The following is a 23,224-nucleotide window of genomic DNA, read 5'->3' as shown; positions in this document are numbered from 1 at the left end:
AGTTTTCCTGGTTTAGCTATATTTTCTAAATTTTCTACAATAAGCGTGTACCCTTTCTGGGAGATGCATAGTGCATGAGCTCATGTGAAAAGACAGCTTGGACTTTTTAGTGAGAGGTAGTAGGTAGATTGCATAAGTTAGTTCATTCAGGATTGGTCACCAGAAGAACCATCTTCCATGGGTGACCCAAAAAGATGAATGTATAGAGATCCAATGGCACGGTGTCCTGGGAATGGACCTAGGGACTCATTTGGGTCAGGAATAGCAACCATGATGCAGCCAGAGAGAGATGCAGATTTACAAGAAACCAGATGGAAGGGTTTTGGCTGATAGTGGGTTGTCCTCATTTTTAGAGCAGTAGTAGGGTAGGCTTCTGGGTTGACAAGTCTAAGCCCTCAGTGAGATCTTTGTCCCTGCCGTGTCCTCACGTGGGCAGAAAAGCCACACTGGTTGTGCTGTGAATTGCTGGCCTGGAAATGCTGCTGTTGGGACAACAGGCTAAAAATGGAAACAGGAGGAAAGCGGGAGAGTTAAGCTGGGGAGTTCTGTGGCCAGATGGAGCTTGACTTCAAGTCAGAGTCCAGGTAGCTCAGAAGAGATAGGGACAGAGGGTCTGGCTGGACCCAAGGGAGCCTGGCAGATAGTAATCTCTGTGTGGCCACAGGGTCTCAGCCAGGTCATAGCTGGGAATAACACATAAACTCCTTCTGTCCAGAAGACCATGAGTTTTTTTTTAAATTTTTTTTAAGATTGTATTTACTTATGAGAGACACAGAGAGAGGGGCAGAGACATAGGCAGAGGGAGAAGCAGTATCCCTGCAGGGACCCCAATGTGGGACTCGATCCCAGAACACCAGGATCACGACCTGAACCAAAGGCAGACACTCAATCACTGAGCCACCCAGGACCATGAATTTAAGTTCCTAGAGGTACAAACAGATAGGAATTTATGTCCCTGTGTGCTCAAGAAAGCAGCCATGGCAGGCTCTGAGCAGGGGTACCAGGTTACCACCATTATCAGTCCGCTGGTTTGCAGTCTAGGTAGACAAACCAAGCGTAGCCAGGAGTGTATATGCTGTAGGACAAATGGGTTTTGTTACCAGATGGCAAAGTGGAGGCTGCCTGCCCTGGATTTCTGCTTCCTGCCTAATGTGAGCAGACACAGTGCATGCTAGCAGCCAGAAGGAGGCATGGCTTTCTAGGTAGTAATGATTGAGTGTGTCAGGAAGATGGAGAGCTGCATTCTGGGTAGCAGAGGTTCCTAGCCTGGCTGGGCGTCAATATCTGCTGGGAAGATTTCTATGAATATAGATCCCTGGAAGACTACTGAACCAGAATCCCCATGAGTTGGGTCAGGGAATGATCCCGCTTACCTGTAAATGTATGTACATGTGTGCTTGTTCAGCACCACATACATAGAAAGGGCGCAGCAAGGGTGTTTATCAAACAATTGAAGCTGGTTACCTCTGAGAAAGGAAGCACAGATGTAAGCAGCTTGGTGGTTTGGTTTGTATACTTCTGGATTGTTCTACATCTTTTACAAGAATGCTTTCAGGCAGTATTTTATAATTGAACTAATAGAAAGGGCTCTGTGGGAGGAATTTCAATGACAACATGGAATCATAGACCGCCTCAGCCTGGCAGGGATCTTAGAGTCACTTATCCTACACCTTCACCAGGAAACCACGCTCCTTGAGTGTGGACCAACTCAGTAAATCCATACAGGCAGCTAGCGGCTGAGATCAGACCAGAACTCAAATGCCTGGGTCATGTGGCGTGCTACTGAATCTTGAGAAGGGTATCCCTGTAGGACTGTCAGATAAAATGTATGATTCACTGTTTATCTGAAATTCAAATTTAACTAGCCTTCCTGTATTTTTGTTTACAAAATCTGGCAACCCTAAACTCCCCCAGAGGAATGTGGTAGACTCAAAGGGCTCAGGGGAAGGAAGCTCTCTGTTACTGAAGTTCCCCCAGAGAGGGCTGAGACACGCTCCCGAGAGTGGGCACAGCCAGAGGCATTTCCAGCAATTCCCTGTTCTTGAACTTGAAACAAGAATTTTCTCACTGCATTATCCTGATGTCTCTGGCTACGCTTTCATTGATGAGATGGGGCCTTTGCCATTTGTTGTTGTCGGTGAGAGTTTGTTTTGTTGGGTTTTGTTTGGGGTGGGTTTTTTTGGCTCATATTTTACACACTTTTGCAGTGTGTGTGTGTGTGTGTGTGTGTGTGTGTGTTGAGTGTACCACAGCCAAGGCATGGCCCAGTGCCTGTAACCATCATTCTTCATTTGCGGGAATCCTCCTTTGCCAACTATTTGGCCTGCTCTGATGTTTCCAAATGCAGTTGTTAGTGCACTTTTGTGTTTGGAACAAGTGTATTGTGTGGGCTGAGCTGGTCCCTGGGAGGGGTCAGTGCCATGAAATCTGCTGGGAGGAGGCAGGTCAATGCCCCTTTGGCAGGAGGGAGAGCGGATTAGGGCGGATTGTGAAAGTATGCATCTTGCTCTGAAAAACTGTGCATTGCATATTTTCCCAGGGCAGTGTGTGAAAATCCAGGCATAATGGATGCATAACTTTTTATGAATGAACCCTTTATGACTCTCCATGAAGCCCACTTGTAGTGTCCTCATCTGCATTTCCTCTTCTTGATATCCTCATTAAACTCCTCCTCCAAAGCCAGGAACACGATTCAGTTTAGGAATTTGCCACCTTTTCTCTGGTCCAGTTTCAGCCCAGCCTGTTAGTTTTCTTGGAAGGGGACTGCTTGGGACACCTTTTTTCACAACGTGATTAAAGAGAAGTGTAAGTAGAATGAGGATGTTTCACAGCTGGTAAAAGGTATCAAATTGGCTTTTCAGTTTCAGGGCTCACTTCATGAGATTGCACCTGAAGTGGGGAGGAAGGGGCTACAGAGAGCATTTACCAGTAATCTTAAGTACTGTCCTGTTCATTGGATTCTCCTCCCTCATTTCTGCTGGAGGACTTGCTCTAACAATGCACTTTTGTATGTAGAACTGTCTTTGAGCATTCTGTACCACCGCAGTGCACACAAAAGCCCCTCTCCCCCCCTTCCCACGAAGTGGGGAGGGAAGTTCAGAGAGGCCAGGCCAGCCAGTCAGTGCCGTGTGGCCCCACCACTGGGGCTCCCGGGGCGGGGGCACCTCCCAAGTGAGCAGAAATGATAACGGGAGTCACACAGCCAAGCCTGGCATTGCCACAAGCTTGCTGTATGGCTGAAGGCTTTGATCTTTGTTTCTAAGTGTCCGTGTCCAAACTGGGAACGATGTGTACATTCCCAGAGAGCAGATTTCACGTCTATTCATCCAAAAGTGAACCGTGTTCAGAGTCGCCCCTTGAACAGAGAAATTGCTTCTGATGATGGTGGCAGTGGTAACTAAGTAGAAGGCAAAGTTGATGATGAAGGTCAAGATCTCAGGCTGCCAAAGTTCAAATCCTGTTTCACTTGCAACATTGAGTGTAACTCAAAGTAAGTGTAACTCAACTCAAATTCTTCAAATCCTCAGTTTTCTCATAAACTAGATTCATAATAATACCTAATTCAAGGGGTAGCAGGATACAGTTAGATAATCCACGTAAGGTGCTTGGGACAGTGTCATGCTCAATAACAAAGGGCTTTCGTTAGAACCATTATAGTGGAGAAGAGAGCGTTGAGAAAACAGGGGACAGCGTAGAGGGTTTTTGTTAAGAATTTCAAGGTGATTTGGGGGGATAGAAGTTCTTTAGAAATAATTTGTAATTTATCCTACCAAGTCTGGCTTTGCCAAGGCACTAATTCCTCCCTCCTCTAGGGTAGTGAGCAGACCGGGTTGTCCTGTGGCCCAGTGGTGGGTGGTTCATTCACCTCATCCTGTTGGGTTTTTAGACAGCAGGGCAGGCATGAGAAGTCTCTCTCCTTTTTGGAAACAGTCTCCAGTGGCTGTGACAACTGGGGTTTTCAAAGGAGAAATTTGGACTTGAAACTTGGTTTGGCTAAGAAAGAATTCCTTTTGTGATCCCATGTTGTTGAACTGCTGTTCAGCAGCCCTGTCTCCTCACTGGTAAGCAATACTTCCCCATGCTTATGTGTTGTTTTCCAAGAATTAATTGACACTAATTGGCCATGCCAGAGTAACCATTACTGAAAATTTATGGGCTTCTGATGGATTTTTCCTTCCCAAATTCTTGGCAGAAGTTTCAGCTCATCTCACTTAATATTAAGCTCACCAAATCCAAAACGCTGCAGGTGGCCAGAATCAGAAGGAAGCAGGAGGTTAGCAGCTTCTACCCCAGGTCTCCCCAAAGAATGTATCCACAGTTGGCCATCAGGAAATGTCCATGATGGCCTTTATTCCTCCCTGAACCTCATTCCCCTATTTCCCAGAAGGCAAAGCAGAATTATAACTTCAAGTGATTGACCCAGTGCTCAACATGGGTATTGGCAATAGGGAGTGCCCACTAAATACCTATTGAATAGACATGAAAAAATATCAAGAAAAAAATATTAAGATATAATTCACATATAATACAACTCACCATTTAAGGTGTACAAGTCAATGATTCTTAGTATGCTCATGGAATTGTGTGACTAACCATCACCATAATTAATTTTATTTTATTTTATTTTATTTTATTTTTACCATAATTAATTTTAGAGCATCTTCATCACCCCAAAAGAAAGCCCAAACTCGTTGACAGTCACTTCCCATGTCCCCAATATTAAATGGGTTTTTGAGTGTGTCACACAATCAGTGCTTGAGAGAACCATGACTTCCAGTCCAAATAGTCTTCCAGTCCTTCACTAGTCTGTGTTGTGAACTGTTCAGCACAACTCAGCTCATGTCCCACCTCATCAGGTAGTGGGAAGTTAACTTCAGTCAATTCGGGTTTTCTTCTCCCCGAGATGGGAGAGCTGATAAGGGATATACTTGGTGCCAAGGCATGGTGGCCAGTGAGGCATCCATATTGCCATGCCAGCTGGCATTACTGGATGACCTCAATTCTGGTTTCCAGTCCTCTGAGCGAAGAATCATAAGAGGCTGCTGTGCTTCCTTCTTGTCTCAATTCTAGTCTAATTCAGATTGGTGCCAAAGTCCACAATCCCTAGAAGACATTCAGTGGGTGATGTCCTATGGCTCCCCACATCCTCTGGACTATGGAAAAGTCACCTCCATTCCCCTTTGCCTGAAGAACTCTACATGCCTGTCTCCTGGACTAATGTCTGGATGAACCATCTCTATATTCCTATTCTGACCCCAGGTGGGACATGGGGATCTAGAGTCTTATTACCCCTGCAGGCTCTGCCTCAGGATTGGGGGCACAGTTCTGTCCTTGTCCCAGATCCTTTCGTATTTTTATTATTTTTAAAGAAATTATTTAAATGTAATTTAGTTAATCTATAGTGTGTTATTAGTTTCAGGAGTAGAATCTAGTGATTCATCAGTTGCATATAACAGTGCTCGTTACATCATGTGCCCTCCTTAATGCCCATCACCCAGTTAGCCCATCCCCCCACCAACCTCCCCTCCAGAAACCCTCAGTTTGTTCTCTATATATAGTTAAGAGTCTCTTATGATTTGCCTCCCTCTTTGTTTTTAATCTTATTTTATTTTTCCTTCCCTTCCCCTATGTTCATCTGTTTTGTTTCTTAAATTCCACATATGAGTACTCGAAATCATGGTATTGTCTTTCTCTGACTGACTTATTTCACTTAGCATAATACACTCCAGTTCCATCCACATTGTTGCAAAGATAAAATTTCATTATTTTTGATGGCTGAGTAGTATTCCATTGTGTATCTATTCATCAGTTGATGGACATCTGGGCTGTTTCCATATTTGGCTATTGTGGACATTGCCACTATAAACGGGGTGTGGGTGCCCCTTCAGAGCACTATTTTTCTATCCCTTGGATAAATGGTAGTACAATTGCTGGGTTGTAGGGCAGTTCTATTTTGAACTTTCTAAGGAGCCTCCACGCTGTTTTCCAGAGTGGCTGCACTAGTTTGCATTCCCACCAGCAGTGTAAGACAGTTCCCCTTTCTCCACATCCCTATCAACATCTGTTGTTTCCTGAATGTTCATTTTAGCCATTCTGACCACTGTGAGGTGGTATCTCGTTGTGGCTTTGATTTCTATTTCCCTGATGATGAGTGATGTTGAGCTTTTTTTTTTTTTTTTTTTTTTTTCATGTGTCTGTTGGCCATGTGTATGTCTTCTTTGGAGAAATGTCTGTTCATGTCTTCTGCTCATTTCTTGACTGAATTTTTTGTTTTTGGGTGTTGAGTTTGATAAGTTCTTAATAGATTTCGGATAATAACCTTTTATCTGATATGTCATTCGCAAATATCTTCTCCCATTCCATAGGTTCTGTTTTAATTTTGTTGACTGTTTCCTTTGCTGCGCAGAAGCTTTTTATCTTGATAAAGTCCCAATTGTTTATTTTTGCTTTTGTGTCTTTCTACTAGATCCTTAAACCCACTGGGGGTCTCCAATAATCCTTTTCCATCAAGGTCATTAGCTTAAGGTGGGACAGGCTATGGGGCCCTTCTAGATGGTCCATGGTGCCCTCTCCAATCCTCTCTCCCTCATTCCCTCATTTGTCCTAGGAATCTTTCTAAGACTCCAGGGGTGGAAATGGAAAAATGTGCTCTTACTCATTGAGAGTTCTTCCAAATCTTTGTAACTGTGACAAAAGCTTGTGAAGTTCATAAGCCAAGAAGGTGTGATTTTTTTTTTTTGTCTATGTTGTCTGACATCCCTTGTCTGAGGCAAGGAAAGCAGAATGTCTTCCCCAAGGCATGCCACCCCTAAAAGAAGGGCATATATGTAGTAGGAAATACCGAGGGAGGAAACATCCGTCACTGCCTCAGACCGTTACTCACCACACCTTCAGCACCTGTACCAGACTCACTTGGCAGAGCTCACTGGTGCCTGAGCTATACTCTGGGTACTTTGATTGATTGGAGTCTGGAATCCTCTTGAAGTCAGCCTGGAGGAGACACACGGGCTGTGTGACTGCCTCCTTCCATCTTTTATTCCTGTCTGAGCTACAGGCCGAATGGCCACAGCTAAGATTACTGCTCACCTTGAGCCACATTGAAGAAACACTGCTCCCTCTGTCTCTAATGAGTTTCTTCTTGCTGTCTGTTGGCAACCTGACCAATCTTTCCACTTCCCAGGTAGGTTTTGTGGCGATAAAGTCCCGGAGCCCCTCACGTCCACAGACAGCCGGCTCTGGGTGGAGTTCCGGAGCAGCAGCAGCCTCTTGGGCAAGGGTTTCTTCGCAGTGTATGAAGGTTTGTTCACGACGAGATAAGCCCCCTGGGTAGCACTTGATGTGCCTCTGGCCTTCGCATGCCGCCCACTGTCCCCCTTGCACCCAGGCAGGTGTGGCAGCTGCTGGAGCTGTGAAGGTTGGAGCAGCCACCACAGGGGCTGGGCTGAGGAGTCCCCTCCTCAATCCTGTCCCCTTCCTCCCCACTCTGGAAGCAGAGAGGCCATCTGTGCTTACTTCTGGACAGGTGTCGTCTACCTGTCATCCCCCCCCCCACACACACACACTGAACTCCATTCCACTGCAGCTGGGGAGACTGTCTGGGGTATAGAACCCTGAGGACATGAAAGCAGCCTCTGAATAGCTGTGTGAGCCCAAGCAAAGGACCTAACCTCTCTGAGCCTCTGTTTGTTTCATTTATGAAAAAAAGACTTTGGACAATGTTAGGGTATTTACAACTACATTTCTTGAAAGGGCCTCTGAGGCCACCATGGTGGTTGAGTTGAGGAAACAAATAGGTCTGGGCTCTGGGCAGCTGCCACCAGGGCATTTCTGCTAAAATTCGTTCCACATATTGGATAAATTGTAATTTTGGAGAGGCCAAGATTTTGTTTTTATAAAAGAAATAATGTGTGTGTGTGTGTGTGTATGCACACATGCATGTGTATGGCCCTCTGTACCAGCCCTCTACGTTAGAATCACTTGGGGAACTCAGACATTATTGCTACATGGAGCTCCCCCAGACCCACTAGCATCAGAACTTCTAGGGATGTGACCCCTGCTTCTACAGCTCGAAACATCCCCCGGGTGATCATGATGCACAGCAAAGCTGGAGAACCGTGGTTATTTTCTTTATATGAAGAAAATCCAGAGTTGCAAACAAATGAAATTGTGCCTTTCTAGAGGCAGTCTTGGTTGGATAGAAATGAAAATCTTGCCACATGGAGCCACCTAGTGGTATAAGTGTGGCCACTAATTTCCTTCCTAAGATCTGACCAGGGACCTCATTCCTCCTCTCCTGGCTCTCTTTCTAAAGCTACATGTGGGGGAGACATTAACAAAGATGCTGGTCAGATTCAGTCTCCTAACTACCCGGATGACTACAGACCTTCCAAGGAATGTGTTTGGAGGATTACGGTTTCAGAAGGGTTTCATGTGGGGCTTACCTTCCAAGCTTTTGAGGTAAGTACTGCTCGGTTTTTCTTCCTGAGGATGAAGTACATGTCAACTTCTGCTAGTCAATCTCTACTGTATAAAGATGGGCTTCCATTTTTTTTTTTTTTTTGGTTGAAAAGAGGAACCTAAGAGACCATCTCAAGCTCATGGTGCATTGTACCCAGACATTTGGCATCCAAATCTTTGCAGGCTTTGAAATGGCATCTACCTCCTTTCTGACGGCTACCCAGGGGATGTGAAAGTCTAGAATGGGATCCCAGGAAGTTGTGTAGAACTGCCCTATGTGTCATTTCTTAGTCTGCCCTATGTGTCATTTCTTAGTCTGCACAGCTTAGTCTGGGCTTTCTCAAATACAGGATAGCTTAGAGAGCCCAGGACACACTTGGGTCCTTTGGCCTCTTGGTTAGATTTTTGAGAGTGTTATGTAGTAGGTTCCCTTCTTATGTAGAAATACCTTTAATACCAGACCAACCGTCATCTTCCATGCTGCCTCTGTTTCTTTATTTAGATTGAAAGGCACGACAGCTGTGCATACGACTACCTGGAAATCCGCGATGGCCCCACAGAAGAGAGTGCCCTGATTGGCCATTTTTGTGGCTACGAGAAGCCAGAAGATGTGAAATCGAGCTCCAACAGAATGTGGATGAAGTTTGTGTCCGATGGCTCTATCAATAAAGCGGGCTTTGCAGCCAATTTTTTCAAGGGTATGAATTAGCAGTTTGTTTCCATTTTTAGTCACAGGAAGAGGTATTGCCCCCCTGGCTTAAGAATCACAAAACCCATATGGAAGCTTAGCATCCAACAAGGCTCCCTGTTGGGAGAAGGCAGTGACCCATTTTAGAGCTGCCTCTAACGGAGTTCACCACTGACTCAGGAACGGGGGCGGCCTGGGCTGCTCCATGGCAGAAAGTCCTGCCACTGCACTTGGAAACTATATTTAATAAGTTTATCAGGTCAACCTAGCAAACCTCAGGGAAATTGATCCTTGATAATAAATATTCATGTAATCACTCTCATTAATTGAGCACCTACTGGGTATCAGGAACTTTGCAAGGTACTTGGCTGACATGATGTCCTTTAATTCCCAAAATAACCCTTCAGGTTGGATTCAGATCACATTTGATTAGGGTTGAGAAGGGTTGCTTGAGGGTCACCCAGATAGTTAAGTGCAGATCAAGAATCCAAGTGCCATCTGACTCCTAAGGCCAAACTCTTTCAACAGCACAGCCTTGCATTTCCTAATGTGGGCCAGAAAGGCAGCCTCTGTCTTCAGCTGCTGACACATCAGTCCCCAGTCTGCCAGTCTCCTCTCAAGTGGGTGGAGGTGGGGAGGAGAGTGAGAGGGTTCTCAGGGAGCCAACTTCCATGTTGTCTCAGGGACCTGCCATGTTGCAGAGATGAAAGCAGACCCAGAATGGCATGGAAAGGGCAGCATTCCTGGCCCTAGCAGAATGGGCTTCTCAGCACTTGAGGCAGGTGTTCCTTCTCTGTTCCCAGGGCCCTGGAAGCCCCTCAGACTACACTGTAAAAGGGAAGCCTGGATATTCCCCATCACATTGTGGTCAGGCACCCAGTAGCCCGCCAGCAGCCACTGAATGGTATCCAGTCTGCATCTGAGGTCTCTTGGTCAGTGGCACCACTCACATCCAGGAAGAAGGAAGCTGCTTTCCCCTGCTTCCTTCCTCTCCAAGGACTCCAGGCTGTGCCAGTACAGACATCCTGGTCCCTCTCTTATTCCTGCTCTCCCCATCTGTCCCCTCTTAGCCCTTTCTCCCGGGTTCTACATAAGTACATGTGTGTCAGAAGAACTCATTTCAAGCCTTATGACCCGAGCAGGCAGCCCTTTTCCTTCATGAGACTTCGGTTTCTCTCTGCAAAACAAGGGGAAGAAATCTGCCCATTGTACCTAACCAGTTGTGAAGCCCCACCAAAATGATGGCTGTGGAGACACTTTATAAGCCGAAAAGTGCCACACAAATATATGTGGTTATTCTTCTCTTATCTTGAGGCATCTGGAAGCACAAACAGAAGCAGAACAGGAATCATGATACTTTGAATAATCAGAGAAAATATTTCATCAGTTCTTTCCCAAGCAAAAAAAGGCAGGCAGTAGCAAGTGTATTTCAAATGCTGCAGGTCAGCTTGTGGTTGCAATGCCTGGAAATTCACAGTCTGTGCCCCACCTGGCCCAGACTGCATGTGACTCAGTAGCAGCGATGCTCACTAGGTGGCCTTAAGCAGGTTACAGTAACTTAAGCAAGTTACTCTCTGAACCCCAAATTGTCCATTTCTGGAAATGGCATATGAGGCTATTGCAGAGCTGTCAGGAGAAGATGAAACCGTGTAACCAAAGGCACATCGTATAATGTTTAGTCCCATGAACCGTCTTTACTAGAGAAGGAGCTTTTGAAGTGGTTATTTTTATTTCTGGCAAAAATGAAGTGCAAATTTCTTCTTGCTATTGTCATGTATCAGTTTCTTGTGGCTGCAGTAACAAATTACCACAAACACGGTGGCTTAAAACAACACAAATTTGTCATCTTACAATTCTGGAGGCCAGATTTCCTTGCATTTTCCAGCTTTTAGAGGAGACCTCTGCATTTCTTAGCTCGAGAACCCCTCTATCTTCAAGCCAGGACTGGCCAGGGGAGTCTTTCTTGTGCTGCATCACACACCTCTGCTTCCACTGCCACATCTCTTTTTCTGACCCTGACTGTCCTCCCTCTTTCAGTTATAAGGACCCATGTGGTTACATTGGGCCTACTCAGATAACCCAGGATAATCTCCTATTTCAAGATCCTTAATTTAATCGCATTTGCAAAAGTCCTTTTTGCCAAGTAAGGTAACAGATTTACAGGTTCCAGGGACTAGAACGTGGACGGCTTCAGGAGGCCTTATTTTGCTTACCACATGTCACCAATGATTATTAGGATTTATTCTAATTCTGTCCTTCTCCTCCCTGCCTTCCACCCTCAGCTCTGTAAATTAGGTGTTGGGTAGTTGGTAACCCGCTGGTACTGACCCACCCACACCTCATTCCTGGTGCTGCTGCTAATCGGTGATGCATGTTTTTGAGAGGACCAGCTAAAGCTGGAGATTAGGGTTACCAGATTTACAAAAAAAAAAAAAAAAAAAAAAAAAAAGGATGCCCAGTTACATTTGAATTTAAGATGAAAGGATAATCTTTTAGTATAAGCATGTCCCAAATATTGCATACCTTGCTAAGAAATGATAAATGTTCATCTTGTTTTAAAGCTTTTATTTATTTATTTTGAGAGAGAGAGAGTGAGCAAGCAGGGGGAGGGGGGCAGAGAGAGAAAATCTCAAGCAGACTCCACACTGAGTGCAGAGCCCAACATGGGGCTTGATCCCACAACCCTGAGATCATGACCTGAGCCGAAACCAAATGTCAGACGCTTAACCGACTGGGCCACCCAGGAGCCCCAGAAGTGTTCATCTTAAATTCAAATCTAGTCAGGCCTCCTCTGAGTTTTTTATGGCAGCACTACTGGAGATGCCAGTCAATGCAGGGGAAAGTAGTGCCTCCTGCGATGCTACACTGGCTTGTAAGGCACTGAGCTGGCTTGCTCTGAGTACCCATCATAACCATCTGTGTTTGCTGCTTGGAAGATACCATCTTCTCCTTCTTCCACAGTTAGCACCCATTCAGCAGTCATCAGGGGGCATGTGTCAGGTGCATTGCTAGGGGCTGGAGACACTGGGGAAAGCACAGCCATTGTCCTCAAGAGCTCATTGAGGTGGAAGAGAGCTGCAGGCAAATGGGCAGGGACCCAGCCGTGGATGTGTGGACCTCGGAGGCCCTCAGCCTGGGTGGGGGACCACATTGCGCAGTCTCACACTTCAAGGACATTTCAGTTCTCAGCTTGCAGACATCTCTTTAGATGCCCATGAAGATGTTAACCGAGGCCCACCTATACTAACTTAATGCACAGGCCCGGCTTGATGTCTCCTTTATGTCAGTGAGCTTGACCCTGAATCCTAAAAGAGAAACCAAGACTGATGGAAATCTCGGGGGACCTCTTAGAGGGGAGAGAAAAGACTCCATGGAGTGTGCCAGAAACCACGTGAGCAATCTCACTTTATCTTCAGAACAAGCCCGTGGTAGGCGTTAGTATGACCCCCATTTTATAAACGAGGAGGTGGAAGTTCTGAGGTGGCAGAGCTAGAACAGACCCTGGATTCTGCAGAGTCCCCAGTGCATTCTTCCCACTAGAGAGGCCTGAAGTCACAGGCAAGTCAACAGAGGGGGTTTGAATTTTTCATTAGTGTTTGTGATTTGATTCTGACACGTGTCACCTTTCTGCCCTTCCTGATACCATGGAAATATGGGGAAAGGGGTCTTGGATTTAGCATCCAAGGTTTGGATTTTTGTCCTGCCTTCATCCCTCACAGGTGTCTGCTCTCAGGCAGGTCAATTTTCCTTTTGGGGACTGGATCATACCTGCTTTGTTCTCCACTGTATCCCCGTGCCTGGCCCACGCTGGGCTCCAGTAAGTATTTACTGGGCAGGGAATGAATAGATGAAAGAGCAAATGAGGCTCAGGTTCCTCATTTGTGGGTTGGACTTCCTGCTGCTTTCTCTGCCTACTTTTCGGGATTCCCAGGAGAAAGAATGAGGCGAGACCACAGTCTAGAGCAGTGCTGTCCGACAGAAATAGGAGGCAAGTCACAAAGGTGAGCCACGTATGTAATTTTAAACAGTCTTGCAACCACCTTATTCCCTTCCCCAAAAAGAAACAGATGGAATGATTTGAATATATCTTATTTAATCCAATATATCAATTTTACAATCATTTACTATCACATGCAGTACTATCACTTTAATTTGTCATTAAGATACACAATATTAATGACATATTTTGTGGAGGTTTTTTCATACTAAATCTTGGAAATCCAGTGTCTTTTTACATTCACCACACACCTGAATTCAAAGTAGCTACATTTCAAGTGTCTGATAGCCAAACAAGATGATGGCGACCACATTGGTCAGTGCAGCTCTCGAGACTGGACACAGCCATCTTCCTCTGCCCAGCCTGTTTCCAGAAAAGCCATCTGTAGGATGTCCTGGGAACACACAAGTGCCCAATGCGTGTGTCAGGACTTCTCCGGTGAAAGAAACCAGAAGATTAACTACTAAGTCCATGCAGAAGAGTTGGACCAAGCGAAAGAAAGTCTTGCCTTGGTGCCAGTTGGTAGGAGGCTCTGCCCAGAGCCCAGCTGGCACATGTCACTGACCAGGGTGCCAGTTGGCCTCTGCATGCCTTTCCTGGTGCCAGATGGCAGTCCTTCTCAGAGCCCGCTGGCCTGGCAGCAGGCAGAGCTCATCTCTGCTTACTTCAGGAGATGGCAGCATTTGAGGGTTGGCAGGGCCACACTTCTCACATAATATCATTCCCACCTTAATCCCTATGCTCCTCTGTCCCAGTGCCAGTGGACCACCGTGGGGTGCTGATGAGGGGGACTAGCTTCCTTCAGGTACCTCTTCAAAAGCTCAGGGATATGCCCTGACTTCTCATTCCTTAACTCTCTCTGAAACAATTGCTGGCATCTTACCCAAGCCATCTCGTTATCTAAGCACAGAATGACTCCTTCTTTTACTAATACCACTTGAAGAAGGCAAAGAAGACAGAGCTACCGCTGTGCAAACCTGAGCCCTGCCTTGTTCAGCTTTTCCTCCTACCCCTCACACTCTCCCAGATTTTTCTAGGAGGCTTGGCCTTGACCACCATAACCCAGAGCAAGCATGAATCTGTGGGCTTGGAGCAGATGCTACTTCATCACAGTGCGGAGGTGATTCCAAGGATGCCTAGGCTACACTGAGAGTAGAGCCTCTGCTACAGTTCCACACCATCCATCCAAGTTGGAGTAAGGTTGAAAATGGCCAAATATCCCACTGCTCTTGCTGGAGCAAATGCAGATATAACTCTGTATCTGTGGGATGCCTGGGTGGCTCAGCAGTTGAGTGTCTGCCTTCGGCTCAGGACGTGATCCCCAGGGTCCTGGGATTGAGTCCCACATTGGGCTTCCTGAATAGAACCTGATTCTCCCTCTGCCTATGTCTCTGCCTCTGTCTCTCTGTGTCTCTCATGAATAAATAAAATCTTTTAAGAAAAATAACTATATCTTTTACCCACCTTCCTGAGCCAAACAAACACCCTACCTTCTAGTCACTGGAGGAACTATATTCCCTTTACTTTAGGCCCAAATCCAATCTACCATCCTCTCTCCCACCACATGGCTAAGATGGCACCTGGAGACTTGTTCATCTATGGTCTTCCTTTTCTTGTCTAGGACAAATGTGTGTCCTTCCCATAGCCATGTCATCTCTGGCATCAGAGTCTCCCCTTTGCCATCTCCAATTGGTCCCATGTTTATCTTGGCCTATTTCGATGGGCTTTTTTCCACCATTCTTTTCTGCCCTCCCCGTGCATCTATCTACCTGCCAGTTTCTTGACTCTGCTGGGCCACTTACCTGCCTTTCTCTTCTTCCTTCACTGGTCCAACTTTGACTGTTGTCCTTCTTTCTATTTCAGCCTTGTCCCTCTCCCCTCCTCAGACCTGTACTACTCAGCTCTCACCTGATTCAGGTACACCCAGGTAACCTTATCCTTTTCACTGACCTCATCATTGTGACTGTCTACCCCCTGGTTTTTTTTTTTTTTTTTTTCAAAAACCCACTGGGATTTTGAAAGCAACCCTGCAGTTGTCTGTAGTGAGAACTATTGTGTACTGGATATCTATATGCTAGGGACTTCACACACATCATTTCCAACCTCCACAACCCTAAAAGCAATTCTCATCTTAAAGCAGGAGGGAGGCTCAGAAAGGCTAAAAGACCCAAATTGTTGGGGAGAGATCCAGTATGGATCCAACTGAGGTCGTCTGGTTCACTCTAGAAGCCTAGGTTCTTTCCATTTCTCCTTATTATTAATAAGGATATGCTAGTCCCCTTTTATACTTTCTAGCAAATGCTGAAGAAAGTACTTTGTTTATCGTAAAACAATAAGTAATTGCAAGGTTGTTAGTATTTTAGCACACTTAATAAATAAAATCTTTCTTTAAAAAGACGTTTATTTGAGGCCATGGACAGCTTCAACCCCCTGCCTAGAGCATGTCTCCTACACTCACTCCCCCTACAGGCCAACCTATTTAAGTTTTGGCTGAGCCCCAACAGCACATCACTCTTATAATTACCTAAGTTTATTGCCCACTATGTGAAGTGATGGGCTATTCACACACCATTCTTTACCCAGTGAAGAGCAAGCAGATAGATGAGTATGTTGTGCACTGGAGACAAGGAAGGCTGAGAGGAAATGGGTCTGTCTGAGTGGAAAAGGGGCCGCGCAGAGGGAGCTGGCCCTAGTCGAAGGGTTTGCTTGTTTCACAGGACCAGTGGGTTGAAAGTTGCAAGGGGCCAGAATTTTGACAATTCAAATTTCAAAGGAGAAGAAATACTTTTGAAACGCAGCGAGAGTCCCATCTCTGGGTGATTTTGAGCAGGGTCTGCAAAGCCTCCATAAGAAATGTTATTAAAAGGATTGCAGTGTGAAGGCAGGACTGGGTTCTTCCCATGTCATTACCAACTGTAAGATGTCCTGATTTCTCTCATTTTATGTGTCATGCGGGCTTCAAAGATTTTGTGGTCAACTCTGTGTTTGCTCCATTACTACTTCCCATAGTGTTATGAACCAATACCACCCCCACCCTTTCTTCCTCCTAGATTGAGCTGTTTTGGGTTTTGTCTTGGTTTTGAAGATGCCTCAGTGTTTGTTGTTCCCTCACTTGGCTCTCTGGCTTGGTTAGGTCACAGCGCCCCCTCTCAGGGATAGATGCCCCAGAGCTTGGCAACAGAAAATGATGAGTCTTTCCTTTTATTTCTAATCATCTTGGAGATGCCCATTGCCTGGGTTTTTCTTTTCTCCAGTGATGCGTGGGCTGACATTTCTGGCAGATTCTCCAGTGACTCCCGTGTTCTTCCTCGGGACAGCTCTGCTGGCATCATACTTACTGTTATTTAACTGCCCCAAACATATCACTAGACACTTGTCAGTGCTGAATCCCATCCACGTCCTCTGCTAACTCTGTCTCACCGTGACCTCTTCCTGCAGTTCCTCCTGGGAGTATTGGCTAACCTAAGAGCTCAGTGTTTTCTGTAACCTTGAAGATCTCCCTGGGCACACCTCTTCAGATTATTTATAAACTATGAAATCATAGTTGTGGTTCTATCTCTAGAAAATGCTTTTACATCTTCATCTAGAAATGTGTCCCCTTGCTCTTACCTTTTGCTTAATGTCCCTGAGAAGTTCCCTATTTGGGGAGAACCTCAATTCCATGGCATTAAAACTGATTAAGTCATTGGTGTGGAAACTGAGTTTTTTTTTTTTTTTAAATCACACTGTTTACCCTGACTGAACCCTTCAAAGAATAAAATCATCCAGGCCTGATCTCCTCCAGAGGAGCCTTGCTCCTGGCTAACAAGTTACACTTATGTTCTCAAGACATCCCCCTTGGTTATAGTTGCTGCCAGTGTCTGAGACATGGACAAGAGCCTCCCTGGGAGGGGGTCACCAAGGAACCATTCTTGTTCTTAGAGGACATTTGCTGGGGAACCTGGGATGTGGAATGGGATAAGGAAGAGACAAGGCAGCTATGTGGTGATTTAGCCAGAGTCCCCTTCCTCTCCAACAGAGGTGGATGAGTGTTCCTGGCCGGATCATGGAGGGTGTGAGCAGCGCTGTGTGAACACTCTGGGCAGCTATAAGTGTGCATGTGATCCGGGCTACGAGCTGGCTGGCAGATAAGAAGACGTGTGAAGGTTGGTGTTGGACCTGCCAAGCTAGAATAAGAGGGGATAAGGGACGATCTTAGGAGAAGTGGGGAAGAAATGGGGCAGTTGGCTGGCTGTGATGTGATGTGATCTGTGGTGGATGATGCCCCTGGCTCTTAGAAGGGAAAACAACTCCAACAAGTCACAGATGTGAGAGGGCTGCCCAGATTGTAAGAACTTCATCCCAGACACCTCAACTGGAACCATGGTTAATTTTCTTCTGTGGCCGTGAAAAATTCAAATGATTATTCAGATAAAAACTAAAAGCAAAAAAAAAGTATGAGCACTTCCATGTGACTCAACTAATAGCTCATTTCATTCATTCGTTCCATTACTACTGGGCTGGTGTTCGATTTTCCTTGCCCACCTGCATGAATCTGCTTGTCCATGTAAGCCAGGTAAGGTGCATAGCTTGGTGTAAACATTCCTAAGTCTCCTTTGATCCAAGTCATATGGAGTCCCCAACTATGCCACCGAGTGACAGGTAAGCATAAGTGCATGTTATCATCTTAAAAAGTGGTAAAGACTTATCCTCCCTCCAAATCCTCAGTTGAAGCAGACTAGAAAAAAAAAAAAAAAGAAGAAGAAGAAGAAGAAGCAGACTAGAAGGATGCTGGGTTCATCAGTTCAGATTATCAAACTTTTTTTTTTTTTTTTTTTTAAACAACAGCAGGCTTATTGCTGCTTGAGGGGAAATCGCAGTCGCTTGGAACTAAAACCAAATGAATTTTGCTTCTGTTTCTCCTGCGCAGTGGCCTGTGGCGGTTTTATTACCAAGCTGAATGGAACCATCACCAGCCCTGGGTGGCCGAAGGAGTATCCTACAAACAAAAACTGCGTCTGGCAGGTGGTGGCCCCTGCTCAGTACCGGATCTCCCTTCAGTTTGAAGTGTTTGAACTGGAAGGCAATGATGTATGCTTCTGCACTCTAATTGTGTTGGGATGTGGCTCAGGGCTGCAAACCAGCAAGGGGCTCAGTAGGCAGGAGGCAGCTTCCCACAGTCACGGAATCTTTGCAGGGCAGAACCTGGGGAGTGTTTGGTGTAGAGGTTTTAGCTGCCTACCCTCTGCAGACACAATGCTTTGATCCTCTTGTCACTGATAAATCCCAGAGCAGAAAAGGCAGGTCTTGGGAGTGGGAGGTGGTTGAGACAAGTATGTCCCCTGGGGTAGGAGTCTGAGGGTTAGTGTTCAGCTGAGGGGAACAGAGGGGGTGAGATACAGCTGGGGCCAGGATAGTATGAATTGCCTGCCCCCTCCATGGGGCCGTGGTCGTGGGGTGACCAAGTCAGCCAAGGCCTAGGGAGAACCCTCCAGCCAGAATGCTAGCCACGAGTGCCTCATGTTGACACCGTGGACCAGAGGGATCCCAGTAAGAGTTAAGAGGGCCCTCCCGCTGGACCTGGCTGAGCCGGTCTGGCCCGTCCTGTGGCAGGGTGCAGCTGCTAGGCAGGGGGCCCTGCAGTGAGTCTGGGGTGGAGCCCTGGGAGTACCGGGTGGCTCCCCATGGCCGTCCCTTGCAGGTCTGTAAGTACGACTTCGTGGAGGTGCGCAGTGGCCTGTCACCCGATGCCAGGCTGCACGGCAAGTTCTGCGGCTCTGAGATGCCCGAGGTCATCACCTCCCAGAGCAACAACATGCGTGTGGAGTTCAAGTCAGATAACACGGTCTCCAAACGCGGCTTCAGAGCCCACTTCTTCTCAGGTGTGTGAGTTTGCAGGCGAGGTCAAGGGCTGTGGGTGACATGGCTGTGCAGACTCTCTGGGCACCTGCCCACTGCTCTCTGCCCCCTGCCCCTCCCTTTGCCTTGGAGGTGATGCCTAGATCTGGGTTTTTTTTTGTTTTTTTATTGGCGGCTATATTTTTGCAGGGCTGCCATAACACATGGCCACAAAGTGAGTGGCCTCACTTTGAAACAACAGAAATGTATTCTCTCAGGCGTGGAGGCTGGCAATCTGCAGTCAAGGCGAGGGCAGGGCTGTGCTCCCTCTAAAGGCTTTGGGAGAATCCTTCCCGGCCTCTCACTAGCTCACGGTTCCCTTGCTTAAGTGTCAGATGGGCTTCATCTCTTTATCCTTTAACGATTCTTTGTTGTCCTCAGGAAACTAAAACACAAAGTGTGTTAGGACAGGGTGTGGCGAGGGTGGGGAGACACCGCTGACCTCTCAGGCCCCCGGAGGGAGGCGGTCCTCTATTATTACAGGAAGAAGTTGGCTTGGGGGGAGTGCGTGCTGCACTGGCTTGAGCTAACACAATCACTGTGACAATAGTGAGGACTTGAGTTCAGACATAATAACAAATACAAGCCAACACTTCCTCTGGGCAGGATGCTGCTCTAAGTGCTTTCCCTGTACTAATTCATTTCCTCCTCCCAACAACCCTATAAGGTGAGTACACCAGTGCTGGCTCCACTTTACAGGTGAGGCACCTGAGGCACAAAAGTCATGGTCGGCCCGAAGGCACAACGGCTAGGGGTGGTGGAGCAGGGCTGGTGCCCGGTGGTCTGGCCTGTGGCCAGCACACTTACCTCCTCCACAGGCAGGAGGTGGCCTGGGGTCAGGGAGGAGGAGCCCAGGTCTCTGGGTCACACAAGCTGCTTGTTCACAGAGTAACCCTGGGCATGTTAGTGTCCTCAGCCTCAGTTTCCTTACCTGTAAAATGGAGGCATAGGCACCTGGCTCTTAAGGTGGTATGAAAAGAAACTTAAATGCTATATAGAAAGTGCTTTGGGAAGTGCCTATCACATAAATATTCAATACATGTAGGTTACTTTTCTTTTTTAAGATTTTATTTATTTATTTATTTATTTGAGAGAGAGAGAGCATGAGCAGGGGGAGGGGAAGAGAGAGGGAAAAGCAGACCCTCACTGAGAGGGAACCCGATGGAGGGCTCTATCCCAGGACCCTGAGATCATGACCCCGGCTGAAGGCACACACGCAACTGACTGAGTCATCCCAGCACCCCAGCAGTTACTTTTATTATGGTTACTATTATTATTAATATTAGCCTATCTTTTATGGACAACATAAGCCTATTTTGTTTTGGCAGGAAGCAAGGGTAAAGGACATATATGTTTACTAAAGTGTTTTAGGAGCATGGGGAATTCTGTATACCTCAGGACCAGGTGCCATCCAACAGATGCCGCCCCACCCTCCCTAGGAAGGGGACCCCCCAAATCAGGGCACTCGGGGAGGCTTCCTGGTGGAGGCTACTTCTGTGTGGTGTTCTGAGGTGTGAGGGAATTCTGTAGGTGGCATTTCCCATGACAGCTTGTTGATCTCCCCAGACAAGGACGAGTGCGCCGAGGACAATGGCAGGTGCCAGCACGAGTGCGTCAACACATCTGGCAGCTATCTGTGCCGGTGCAGAACCGGGTACCGGCTCCATGACAATGGGCATGACTGTAAAGAAGGTGAGGCTAGACTGCAGCTGGGAGGCCAGGCTAACCTGGCCTCCAGAGTGTGCACATGTGTAACAGTGACAGCCAGGGGCCCTTCTGGTATGCCTTCCCTCCTTCTGCCCTCCTGCCCAAAGGTTTTCCACAGGGCAGCTCCCTCATTTGGGCAGCTTGTAGGGGCCCTCAAGTATCCTCCTGGAATTACTACTGCAACACAGTTACACCCCCAGGCTCCAGAATCAGACTACTGAGGTTTAAATCCTGACTCTGCTACTTACCATGTGTGTGACCTTGGGCAAGTTACCTAACCCCTCTGAGCTTCTGTTTCTTCTGTTTAAAAGGGACAAAACATACCCCCTTCTTAAAGGTGTATGAGAAGTAAATTAAAGCATGCCTAGAAAGTATTTCAGACAATCTATCTATTAAACACTTGACATATCAATAAATATCAACCATCTGTGTCATGATATTATCATATGCAGGTCTAATAGTAAAATAGAATTTGAAAAAGATTGCTCCCTGCTCTATTTACTACTGGAAGATCAGGGCCAGGTGCCTTTGAATGTCCAGTCATTCTGAAGGAACCTCTCTCTGTTCTCACCTTGCCCTGTGAAGGGAGCTTGAGCATCTGATAAGCACACAGGTTCTAGGCCTTGACCTCAGCATAGGGCCCTGCAGGGGAAGTCAGGGGGAGGGAAGGTGTGAAGACCCCATGCCCCCTCTCTGGGATAAACATCGCAAAATTAGCAGATTTGACTGGGGTGCGCAGAGTCTGATCAGGCCTACCTGGAATGTTACAGGGTGAGTAAGACAGCCTCAGAAGCAGGGTGCAGACCACCCTCCAAGCCCAGCTCTTTGATACAGACACAGGCCGTTGTGGGTTGGTTGGGAAGCAGGTTGGAAGAACTTGGAAGTCTTTGTCAGACTCCTGCAGGGTGGGCCTGGGCCTGATCAAGCCTTGCTTCCTATGGTGTGGGGGAGGCCGGGAGGGATTTAACCCCACTAAGGTCTAACCCCAGCTGAATAGTGGCTGCCTTCCTATGGGCTCCCCCAGGGTGTGGGGCTGAGCTGTGGTAAAAAATGTCCCAGATGCTGAGGCCCTGCAACCTATTGGCATTTGTCCTCTGTGTGGCTGCAGAGTGGAGGCAGCAATGAGCAGGAACCCCAGCAGCAGCCACTACCCTCTCCCGCTTCCCCTGACCCGCTCTCAACTGCCTCCCTTCCCCTTGAACTGCAGCGTCAGGCAGCATTGGCAATGGGAGTGGGAGTGATGCGGTGTATACCTTCAGCTCCCTCTGTTTCCTAATCATTTACACCAAAGGCAGGCCTGAGTTCAAGTCCTGGCCCCGCCCCTTACTAGTGAGTCACTCACCCTCTCTAGTTATTTTTTCATTTGGAAAGTGAGAAGGATCAGATGAGAGAATGCATTCAAAATGCTTAGCATAGTGCCCAGCACACATTCTACCTGTCGACCAAAATGCTACACACTGAGCAAGTCATGGGACCCCTCTTTTGTGAATAGCACCATAACCAGGGCGACATCTGTAGCCTCCAAATGAAACTGCATTGAAATTCTTAAAGAAATAGAGATGAAAGGCATAGTGATGAAGACCTTTATTGGCACTTGCTAAACCTTTTACATGTATTATCTCATTTAATCCGCATGTCCCCCTAGGAAGTTGGCACCCCTTTTACAAATAAAAACACCAAGGCTTAGATAAGTGCCCATAGTCCCACGGATGGCAGGCAGCAGGACCGAAGTCCATTTGACTCCAGTGCCTGTGGTCTCAACCACTAACTACCATCTTTCCAATGATAAGCATGATGTGAATAGCAATGGGGAGAATGAGGAGCCCCTGAGCCACCACCAGGAAGGCAGCAAAACTAAATAAATCAGCATATCTCTAGCCAGGAGACACTTGACTCAGGCTCCCCACTGCCCCAAATTTGATAATGACCATATGACAAATAAATATGAGAGAGAGAGAGACTCACCCAGAGGGCCTCCGGTGCCGCCCACAAGCCAATGACTTCTCTCTGCATGTATCCCCCCTCCTCCGCCAGCTGGCTGTGCACACAAGATCAGCAGTGCAGAGGGGACCCTGGCGAGTCCCAACTGGCCTGACAAATACCCCAGTCGGAGGGAGTGCACCTGGAACATTTCTTCAACCGCGGGCCACAGGGTGAAACTCGTGAGTCCTTTTCCTAGTTCATGGACAACATGGACTTTGGTTTCAGACAGACATGGGTTTGAGTCTCTGCTTTGCCACTTCCCAGCTCTGAACCTTGAGAAAGTTATTCAACATTTCCAGAACTCAGTTTCATTGTCTGGAAAATGGGGATGCTAATGAAGCCTCCGTCATGGGGCCGCTGTGCAGAATTCAGAGGACACACACAAAGCCCTCGTCACAGGGTGGTGGTGGGAAAAGCTCTCTAAAAGGCATTTGGTCACAGTGGTCCGGGTAAGAGGTGGCATTCACTGCACAGATCCATAGAGCTGTTTGACATTCAATTGTTTCCAGTTGTAA

The 23,224-nt window shown here is 47.0% G+C and overlaps 1 protein-coding gene across 1 annotated transcript in view; it reads left to right on the top strand.

Annotated features, from left to right (window-relative positions):
- The window catches only part of TLL2 (tolloid like 2), a 116,913-nt gene that overhangs the window by 86,632 nt on the left and 7,057 nt on the right, over positions 1 to 23,224 (top strand). Inside the window, 9 exon segments of the mRNA XM_055300211.1 lie at positions 7,181 to 7,297; positions 8,312 to 8,457; positions 8,960 to 9,155; positions 17,161 to 17,264; positions 17,266 to 17,287; positions 18,052 to 18,212; positions 18,823 to 19,003; positions 20,586 to 20,711; positions 22,761 to 22,888. Coding sequence (XP_055156186.1) covers positions 7,181 to 7,297; positions 8,312 to 8,457; positions 8,960 to 9,155; positions 17,161 to 17,264; positions 17,266 to 17,287; positions 18,052 to 18,212; positions 18,823 to 19,003; positions 20,586 to 20,711; positions 22,761 to 22,888 — 1,181 coding nt within the window.

Source organism: Nyctereutes procyonoides, unplaced genomic scaffold, assembly GCF_905146905.1.
Source record: "Nyctereutes procyonoides isolate TBG_1078 unplaced genomic scaffold, NYPRO_anot_genome, whole genome shotgun sequence".
Lineage (NCBI taxonomy): Eukaryota > Metazoa > Chordata > Mammalia > Carnivora > Canidae > Nyctereutes > Nyctereutes procyonoides.
The sequence above is the reverse complement of the archived record's forward strand: the minus strand, read 5'-3'. Positions and strand labels throughout refer to the sequence as shown.